Consider the following 10560-nt stretch of genomic DNA (forward strand, 5'->3'; position numbering starts at 1 on the left):
GGCTGGGAGCCAGGCTGGGCTGCTCACCGGTCCCTGAGCAAGCGGAGCAGGGGCTTGGGCCAGGCTGGTGTGGCCAAATAGGCTGCTCTCCACCCACCACCCACCGCACACCGCCCCCCATCTGACCCCAGAGCGCTCTGGAGTTGGTTTCCGGCTTTCTGTGGCCTTGAGTGAGCGTCTTTGCTGCTCTAAGCGTCCATCCCTGCAGCTGTGTTTTGTCATTAACTCTGGTGGAGCTTTCCCCAATGGCGGACTCTCGGCGAATGAGCAGGCGCATTCCTGCGGGTTCAGGGCTTTGTCGTTAGAGTCACAAGCTCCTATTCCCTGGTGTCCAAGGCACTCTCTCCCGCCGAGGCCACGTGCTTCCAGCAGCAAAACACACACAACCCTTATCTCGTCTGGGGCTCATTTAACTCCCATGTATCAGGCAAAGAGGTTCAGAAAGGGACTGTCTTTTTTAAGAAATGTTTTATTGATGTCAGAGAGGAAGGGAGAGAGAAATATCAGTGATTGATAGAGAATCATTGATTGGCTGCTTCCTGCACACCTCACACTGGGTATCAAGCCAGCAACCTCTTGGTACATGGGACCAAGCTGATCTGCCTATTTCAGTCAGTTGGTTAGCAACTATAATTTCATCGGCAACCTTAATTTTTATTTGCCCTGTAATAGAACATGGTCACAGGTCCGGAGACCAGGACACGGACCCTCCCACAGTTACGGGATGGAAACTTTCACCGTCGTGGTCACACTGTACTGTCACCCTGTCACCCTCCAGAAGGCAAGGTCCCCGCACCCCATTACTGTCCCGTCTTCTTAGCACTTGCCCATCGGGACGGGTGTCAGGGTGTACCTGGGGACATGGACTTCCTCCATCTCACTTCATTGGACTGGAGGTCCCACGCAGAGGGCGCTGAATTCCCAGCATCAAAAACAGTACATGGGAGAGAATCCAAGATGGCTGCTCGGGTAGGCAACTAGCCGCAGCTGCACACAACAATTTTAATAAAATACAACTAAAATATAAAATGGACATTACCCAGAACTACAGGAAAGTCGACTGACTGGAAATCCTACAACAAGAAGCAAGGAGAAAACCAGAAGGAAGCACGGAGGAGCTGTAAAAGCCTAAGGTACGGAGACACGCGGCGCACGCGAAGAGGACGGAGCTGGAGAGGAGGGAGGCCGAGTGCCTGGCGGGCGTTCCCTAGCGGAAAGGAGATAAAACTCCGACTGTGCTGGGCCCCTGACTGCTCTGAACCCCCGTTCTGGGCCAGACCCCGGGGACTCAGGCTCAGCCATAGGGAGCTGGGCTGTAAGTCGGAACCCCAGGGTAGCGGAGAAAGGAGGTCCCGGAGGCGCGCACACTGCCCCCAGAGAAGGGACGGCCGGCTGTGCCGCGGGATTGCCCTGACGGGAAGGAGACTGGGGCTCCAGACTGCTGTGAACGCCACCTCCAACTCCACTTCCAACTGAACTGAACCCCAATACCGGGCTCATTGTGGGAGAGCATAGACTGTTTGGCAGCAGGCGAAAATCGAGGCCACCTTTCTCTCAGAGGCGCCGGCAGCGAGCACTGAAGGACCCGCATAGGGCGGGGCTGACGGAAGCCAAAGCTGCAGGCTCCACCCTGAAACCCCGACCCGTCTGTAACTGCGAAATGCGACAACAAAATAGATCACAAACGAAAGAAATGGAGGACAAAAAGCATCTGGATATAGAGTTCAAATCTACGCTTATAAGGTTTTTCAAGAATTTCCTAGAAAAGATGGATAAGGCCTATGAGGATATGAAAAGAGACCATCAAGAAATGATAAGGGAACAACAAGAAATAAAGAATACATTGTCTGAAATAAAAAATATTCTACAGAGTCCTAAAAACAGAAGGGAAGATCGCAAGAATCAAGTCAAAGATTTGGAACATAAAGAGCCAGAAGACACTCCTCCACAGAAGCTAGAAGGCAAGAGAATCCAGAAAATTGAAGATAATGTAAGAAACCTCTGGGACAACTTCAAGCGAACCAACATCAGAATTATGGGGGTTCCAGAAGATGAGAGAGAGCAAGATATCAAAAACATATTGAAAGAAATAGTGACAGAAAACTTCCCCCACCTGGTGAAAGAATTTGACTTACAAGTCCAGGAAGTGCACAGAACTCCAAACAAAAGGAATCCAAAGAGGACCACACCGAGACACATCATTATTAAAATTCCAAGAGAGAATATTAAAAGAAGCAAGAGCAAAGAAGGTAGTAACTTATAAAGGAGCACCTATACGATTGTCAGCTGACTTCTCAACAGAAACCATGCAGGCCAGAAGGGAATGGCAAGAAATATACAAGGTGATGAATAGCAAGAACCTACAGCCAAAAATAAGCTACCCAGCAAAGCTATCACTCAGAATCGAAGGCCAGATAAAGAGCTTCACTAATAAAAAAAAGCTAAAGGAGTTCATCACCACCAAACCAGAATTATATGAATTGCTGAAGGGGGTTCTTTCAGAAGAGAAAGTAAACAAAGATAAAAATTATGAACAACAAATACGTAATTATCAACAAGTGAATCTAAAAACCAAGGAAATTAAAAAAATCTGATGAACAATATTAACTGTTGAATATAATAGAATCAGAGGTATGGAAGGGGAGTGAACTGACGATTCTTGGGGAAAAGGGGAGAGGGGGGCGTGGGAAGAGACTGAACATAAACTGTGCACCTATGGATGAGGACAATGGGGAGAGGGGAAAGGGCAGAGGGTGGGGTGGGAACCTGGTGGAGGAGAGCAATGGTGGGGGGGTGGGGGGGAAGGAACATTTGTAATAATATGAAAAATAAAAACTTATTTAAAAAAAAAAAAACAGTACATGGGGCTTGACAGAAGCTCAAGTATTTGTTGTTGATTTTTTAAATGTGTTTGTGTGTCTTATTTCAGAAAGGAAGGAGAGGAAGAGAGAGATAGAAACATCCATGATGATAGAGAATAATTGATTGGCTGCCTCCTGCACGCCCTCCCGCCACTGGGAACAGGACCACGACCTCCTGGTTCATAGGTGGGCGCTCCATCACGGAGCCTCTCCGCCGGCAACAAGTATTTGTTGGCCAAATGGAGCGTTTCTTTCATCTGGTTCCAGCACCCCGTGCAGGGCCGCCTTCAGTGAATGCTCCTGGTCCTCTGTGAATGAAAGGTGAGCGAATGAATCACATAGAATGAACGTTGTACCAAGTCTAAGCATGGATCCCACCCTGCCTCCCTCCGAAGACGCCACCCCGCCTGACGGCAAATCTGGCCCAGGCCACTCCGCTGCCCACCGCGATGCCCTCTCTTTACGGGGGCAGTAAACTCCTGGAAGCCTGGAACGTTTGTAACAGGCCCCATTCATTTCCATCGCAGTCACTGAATTCGCTGGTGCAGACGCCCCTGACCCAGCCCTCCAGGGAAGGCACCGGTCCAAAGGCGCTTTCAATTCCGCAGAATCCACTCTTCCAGCTGCCGCCCTCGGCCCTCCTGGCGCTGAGCGTCCAGGTTCCGCCGGGCACAGCCGGAGCCCACGGAGCCCGCGGGCCTGGACCCCCGGGACCGCTCTGCCCGCAGGCGCGGAGCTGCCCGGGAGCCGGAGGGGGCGGGGCCGCGGGGCGGGGCCTGCCCGGGGAGGCCGGCCATTGGCTCCGCGGGCCCGGGGCGGAGCTTCGGGCCAGGTCCGCACAGCGAGTTCCCAGCCGGAATCGGCCCGGGTGCATCCAGCTCCGGAGCCGCCGCCGCCCCAGCCCGCCGCCTGCGCTGAAGGTGAGCTCCCGCCGGTTCTGCAGCCGGACCCGGGTCCGAGGGGCCGCCGAGAGCCCCGCCCGGGGCGCCCCGTCCCTCCCGCTCCCATCCCTCCTCCGCGCAGGTTCCTTCCCCGGAGCCGCGGGCTCCCCGGTGCTTCCCGCCGGCGCCTCGGTCCCAGCGGCCACACCCGAGCCCTCTCTGCCTGCGGGCGCCGCGCATCCCGCACCCGAACCCCGATCCGATCCGCCCTCCGCCCTGCGCCTGAGCCACCCGCGACCCCTCACCCCGCCCCGGGGCCCCGGAGCGCCTTCCCGCCGCCCTGGGTCCCACCGCTCCGGCTGGGAGCACCGGGTCCAAGGCGAGGGGTCGTATTTTTAGCGGATGGGGAGGTGTCCTCCTATCTTTAGCCGCGGCCGCGAGCGTCCTGAAGCGGATCCGGGTTGGGCAGGGCAGGGCAGGGCAGGGCTGGCTGCGCCCGGAGAGGGCGGGGAGGGATCGACAGGAACCCGGGCTGGGGCCGAGGAGCGGGCCGCGGGAGCCCGGGGCGGGGGCCGCACGCCGCGCTCTGGCCCGGCGCCGAGTGGACACTCGGACGTCGCCCAGCCGGAAAGCGCGGGGGGCGGGGGGCGGGGGGCGGGGGGGACCCTCCCAGAGCAGGGAGACCCGCGCGGGGTCCGGATCGCCCCTTTTCCCGGCGATTGTCTGGTTGTGAGACAGAAAAGAAGATCCCGCAGACCCCCCGCGTCTGGCGCGCGGAGGGGAGGCTCCTGGGGGCGCCCGCCTGGGGCCGGAGGCGCCGGGGACCCCCGCGCGCGCCCGGGCTCCTCGGGGAGCCACAGACCAGAGCGCGCGCGCCACCTAGCGGCCGCGGGTTGCAGCGCCGCCCCGGGATCAGCCCCCGCCCTCCCCGCCCCCCCAGGCCTGCGAGGGGGATCCGCTGGCTGTGCCGGGCGGGCGGGCGGGCGGGAGGAGGTGGACGCCTGAGGCCAGGGGCCCTTGTTTTTATGACCTTGTTGGGAGCGCTGTGTCCAGACCACAGAAGTGCTTGGGGAAGGCCCTGCCGCCGTTTGCTGAACAGCAGGCCCGGCGGGCAGGGACCCTGCTGCCCTCCACTGCAGCGCAGCGGGAGGGCCTCCAGCAGCCCTGGTGATGGCTTCACGGTCAGCCCATTTGATGGATGGGGAAGATGAGGACCAGAGAGGAAAGGTGTCTTTCCCCGAATCAGAGTGAATCCTAAGTGGGGATGGATTTAAGGTCGGTCTCCTGATGTTGAGGTCAGGCTGGTAGGGGTAGGGAGCGGTCTGGTATTCCTGGTGATGAGAGGTCACCTTCCCCGAAGGAGGCCCAGCGTGGCCGGTCCGAGCCTCAGCTTCTGCTTCTGTGAAAGGCAGTCCTGCGCCGCCCGCGCCGGGTCTGGGAGCGTTAACTGGAAGCTGCGGAGGGCGGCGGGAGACGGGGTCTGTGGTTGCCAAATGTGAATTCTTGCGGCTTGATGGTTGCAGTTCTCAGCTCTCCCCTGGGTGGCTGATGCTGGCCCAGCCCTTCCTCGATAGCCTGTTCTCCCACATCTGGAACTGGGCGGTCCATCTGGCTCTGAGCCAGGCAGCTGTCAGGGACGCCCATTTGTTGTGGAAACGCTCAGGCTGTCGTGGCGCCCCTGTGTGATGGGGGGGGGGGGGCGCCCTGGCCCAGGCTCTGAGCGATCCCACCCGCAGCCCCACTGTCCCTGAGCAAAGAGGGAGGGAAAGCCCCTGTGTGATGGGGGGCGGGGGGGCGCCCTGGCCCAGGCTCTGAGCGATCCCACCCGCAGCCCCACTGTCCCTGAGCAAAGAGGGAGGAAAGGCCGCCCAGGACTTCCCGCCTGGCCTCCGAGGAGACAGACAGAACGTGTGTCAGTATGCGCCCCAGGCCTGGCACGGTGGGCATCTGTTGGGTGAATGAGGGGACTCTAAGACCTGAGGCACCCGTGGGCGCCCCCTCCTCCCCTCAGCTCCTTCCAAGCTCAGCTGGAACCCACACTGCGGACTGAGTCCTTTGTTTCCTGTGAAGCTGCAGGTGCTCCGGGAGGGGCAAGACGTCCGGTCCCTGCGGCTCAGCGTGACTGACCCTGGGTGTCCGGTGCTGGGTGGGGTTTCCTCAGGGAGGGCCTGGGCTGAGGGGGTGACTCTGTCACGTCTGCATCCTCCTGCCTCCTCCTGCCTCCTCCTGCCAGCCCCTCACCAGTCCTCCCCCCACCGGCCCAGGATGCCCAGCTGCTCAGCCCCTCCCTGGCTGGGTCCCACTTGCTCAACCCCTGCGGCCCAGGGACGGGGCAGAGGGAGCTGGGGAGGCCATGTGGGTGCCCGCTGGGTGACCTTGGACCCGGTCCTTCCTTTGCCTTTTGTGCTCGGATTCCACATCTGTGTCCAGTATCAGGGCCGCTCCCTCCCCGTGAGAACCGGAGCGAGTGCTCAGAAGGCTTCCTGTTACCCCAGGGTGACACCCTTCAGGGTGTGTCTGTTTTTCCCACGTTAAAAATTGCTTTCTTTTCCTGATTTTATAAATAATATGCACGTGAGTGATATAAGCTTATTAAGAACCTGAGTTTATAAAAGTATGAACAAGCAAAGCAGAGTCACCAGAAATATTACCAACTTAGAGAAGCACCATCAACATTCTGACTGCCATCCTTTCATATTTACATACTTTATTTTATAGCAACAGGGCTAAATATTAGATAATTTTTTAAAAATATATTTTATTGATTTTGTACAGAGAGGAAGGGAGAGGGATAGAGAATTAGAAACATCGATGAGAGAGAATCATCCATCAGCTGCCTCTTTGCACACCCCCTACTGGGGATGTGCCCGCAACCAAGGTACATGCCCTTGATCGGAATCGAACCCGGGACCCTTCAGTCCCCAAGCCGACGCTCTATCCACTGAGCCAAACCGGTTTCGGCAATATTAGATAATTTTTATCGAGGACACCTTTCCTCTCACATTACTGACCTCACATTCCATCCCTGCCCCCCCCCCCCCCATTCTAGTCTGGGTAGCACATATGACATCTAGTGCTGGCCTTCCATACTCTTCTCTGTTCACACGTAGAATAAAATTCTACGCAGATTGTATGTAGGTACATATGCATGTGTACATGGGGAGTGGGAAGGTAGTTGGTCAAGGCTTCCAATAAATGAAATCTTCTAGACTGCATTTTTGCATTTTGCTTCTCTCCCTCTGCAGTGCCTTGTGGGAATTCCTCCAATATATTAGAGCTCCAGTTTGTTTTGTTTTATCCTCACCCAAGGATATTTTCCCATTGATCTTTTAAAGAGAGTGGGAGAGGGAAAGACAGAGAGAAACATCGATGTGAGAGAAACACATCGATTGGTTGCTTCCTGCATGTGCCCTGACCATGTGTCAGGTACATGCCCTTGACTGGAATCCAACCCAGGACCCTTTGGTCCACAAGCTGGCACTCTATCCACCGAGCCAAACCAGCTTATTAGTCAACAGAGCCAAATATCAACAGTACAACGATCGAACTTTCTTTTGAGAGCCAAATTTTTTAAACTTAAACTTCTTCTAATGCCACTTCTTCAAAATAGACTCGCCCAGGCCGTGGTATTTTGTGGAAGAGCCACACTCAAGGGGCCAAAGAGCTGCATGTGGCTCGAGAGCCGCAGTTTGCCGACCACGGAGCTAGGGCATAGCTCCAGTTCCTAAATGGGGATGACAGGAGGGTGGTTGTGATAACTAAATGAGATGTATTTGCAAAGAACTCAGCAAAACCCCAGACAAAGAACAGAGACCCCTTCCATCGGGTCCCTCCCATCCATCTTCCCCTTGGGTGCTAGGGCAGGGAGGGGGCAGAAACTCCTTGGACTCAGCCCCTGCCGTTAGGAACTCCTGACCAGGAGGAGGAGAAAAGAGAAATCGTGGGGTGACCTCACTTCCAGGTGGGATGTGATTGGGCCAAACGAAGGGCAGGCGGGGAGGGGCATCTCAGTTACATCCCTACTGTGTGCCCAGCCCTGTGCCAGGCCTGGGTGGGTGAGAGAGGTTACACGATCTCTGTCCTCTGGCAGGTAGGGAACTGAGGCCAGACTATGGAAGCCCCAGGCAGTTTGGCACCTGCCTGCCATTTCCTAGGGCGCCATTGATGTGCAGGAGTGAGCGCCTGGGCCATGGTGATGAGCAGAGCCAGGGACCCAGGGCAAGAGACAGAGCCAGGACTCTTTTTTAAAATCCTCACCCGAGGATATTTTCCCATTGATTTTTAGAATAGAAGGGAAATAGCCAGGAGGGGGGGGGGGGGAGAAACATCCATGTGAGAGAGACACATTAATTGGTTGCTTCCTTCACAGACAACCAAGGTACGTGCCCTTGACCAGGAATCGAACCTTCAGTCTGCGCTGACACTCTAACCACTGAGCAAACCCGGCCAGGGCCAGAGCTGGGACTTTGTATGGGACTTCGGGCCTGTCATTCAGGTTCCCGGGCCTCAGTTTCCCCTCCTGTAAGAGAGCGGCTTGGCGTTGGTGACCCAGGCCCTCAGGTGCAGCGGGCCTAGGACTGAGCGATCTCCCTCCAGCAGGGCCCGGCAGGCGGGCTCCGGGGCTGGCACTGCTCCCGCTGCCTCTTGTCCCTCCGTCCCTGACTTGTGTTTCTTTCAGCTCCTCAGCCCGGACCAGGGAGACACCCCCAGGGGCCAGCCCGGAACACCGCTGCCTACGATCACCTTCCTGCTGCCAGCTCCAGAGTGCTCCACCCTTTGGGGAGAGTGTGACTTCCTGACGTCAGCAACATTCGTCTCTCTTTTTCTAATTCCGTGGGCCGACCCTGTGCCCACGCCCGCCCCCTGCTCCCTGCCCTCGGCAATCGGTCAGCCTCCAGCCTCAGAGCCAGGCCGTGGTGAGGTCGCCATGTCCACCAAGGCGCCCATCTACCTGAAGCGAGGCAGCCGCAAGGGCAAGAAGGAGAAGCTCCGGGACCTGCTGTCCTCGGACATGATCAGCCCGCCGCTGGGGGACTTCCGCCACACCATCCACATCGGCAGCGGCGGGGGCGGCGACGTGTTCGGGGACATCTCCTTCCTGCAGGGCAAGTTCCACCTCCTCCCGGGGACGGCCGGCGAGGGGCCCGAGGAGGACGGCGGCTTCGCGCTCCCCTTCCAGTTCGCGCCCGCCGCCCTGTGCGGGCAGGGGCTCCCCGCGGGGCCGTCCCCGCTGCTCAAGAACGCCATCTCCCTGCCCGTCATCGGCGGGCCCCAGGCCCTCACCCTGCCCGCGGCCCAGGCCCCCCCCAAGCCCCCGCGCCTGCACCTGGAGACCCCGCAGCCCTCCCCGCAGGAGGCGGGGGGTGTGGACATGTGGAGGATCCCAGAGGCCCGCTCGGCCCCCAACGGGCTGACCCCGGAGTCGGGGGCTGAGGAGCCCTTCCTGTCCCACGCCAGCTCCCTGCTCTCCCTGCACGTGGACCTGGGGCCGTCCATCCTGGACGACGTGCTCCAGATCATGGACCAGGACCTGCGGGTCCCCACATAGGAGCGGGGCGAGCCGGCCTGGAAGCCCGGGCTGGGGTGAACGCCGGGAAGCGGGGGACATGGCCCCAAGCCAGACAGTTCTCACGCTGAGCCTGTGTTGGCCTCCCTCCCCCCCTCTCCGTGGACAGAGTACAGCTCACTGCGTCCCCATGAAGCCCACGAGGACACGTGCGGGACTCAGCCCAACGGGCCCTGAGCATGTCGGCCACCTGGGCCCCCAGACCAACCGCTCCTCCCCCCTCAGACCTCTGGGGTGGAGGCTCTGCGGAAACGGACTCCCCTTTCACCTCCCTTCTTCCCGGCCCCCTCGGATGCCCTGGCTGGGAGCAGGGCAGAGGCAGGGCACAGACCTTTGGTTTCATGTCCTGCGCGGGAAGCATGGCCTCCATGACCGGATGCCCCTCTGCCCCACCCCCTTCCACATGACCAAGGGTTCTGGTCGCAATAAAACCTGCTGCTGCTCATAGTTGTGCTCCCCGTACCCTTGTCCCTGAAGACAGGCGGGTCTGCAACCTGGGCTGACCCTGCGGGGGGGGGGGGGGGGGGGAGGCCGGGGGGGGGGGAGATGGGGACACCCCAGCTCCTGGCTTCGGGAGATGTTCCCTGATTCTGAGGGCCTGGGACTGGGAGGGACCCGGCAGTGCTACCAGTGCTGTCTGTGGAGCACCTGCAGTGAACTTGGGGTGCTCCAGGTGCGGGGACACCGGACACACATGGTCCCTGCCCTCCTGAAGCTGATGTTCTAGGAGGAGAAAGATACTAAGTTTGTAAGCAAGGAAGCTGATTCTCAAGTGTTGAGCACTGTGAGAAAACGAGTTGATCGGAAATGCCTGGGGCGAGGGGTCCAGCGGTGTCGGGGCACCTGAGGATGATCACAAGTGATTCTGAGCCAGACCTGGGGCACTTATTAATCGGTACTTGTTCCCGGCAGATATTTACATGCTTGTCTTTACCTTAAAGCCGTGTTAGTTTACGGCCATTATCAGATAAATCTTTGTGGGTTGGTTTATGTTTTCTGACGTGCGCGGCAGTTCCTGTGCAGGGTTTCTTCTTTCTCTGTGTGCCTGATTGCCTTTGACTACGGACTGAATGTCATATCTGAAGAGCGGTGTTTAGAAGTCATTTGAAGCCTCGGACGACAATACATTCCTTCAGAAAGGACAGTGCTACTAACTATGCTTGCCTCTGCCAGGTGACGAGGGGCCCGGTAAGGATGGGTCCAGCTGAATCCAAGTTCAAGGCTTGGGCGTCCCTGGACCACCCAGGTGGTA

At 58.1% G+C, this 10560-nt stretch overlaps 1 protein-coding gene across 1 annotated transcript; it reads left to right on the forward strand.

The window, feature by feature from the left end:
* The first annotated feature begins 3646 nt into the window (after window positions 1-3646).
* Window positions 3647-9755, forward strand: CDC42EP2 (CDC42 effector protein 2). Its single transcript, XM_084895898.1, has 2 exons — window positions 3647-3781; window positions 8421-9755. The coding sequence occupies exon 2, from the start codon at window positions 8670-8672 to the stop codon at window positions 9288-9290; it is 621 nt and encodes a 206-aa protein (XP_084752024.1). The 5' UTR covers window positions 3647-3781; window positions 8421-8669; the 3' UTR covers window positions 9291-9755.
* Window positions 9756-10560: the final 805 nt, after the last annotated feature.

The sequence above is a fragment of the Pipistrellus hanaki genome (assembly GCF_964339955.1).
Source record: "Pipistrellus hanaki genome assembly, chromosome: 9".
Classification (NCBI taxonomy): Eukaryota; Metazoa; Chordata; class Mammalia; order Chiroptera; family Vespertilionidae; genus Pipistrellus; species Pipistrellus hanaki.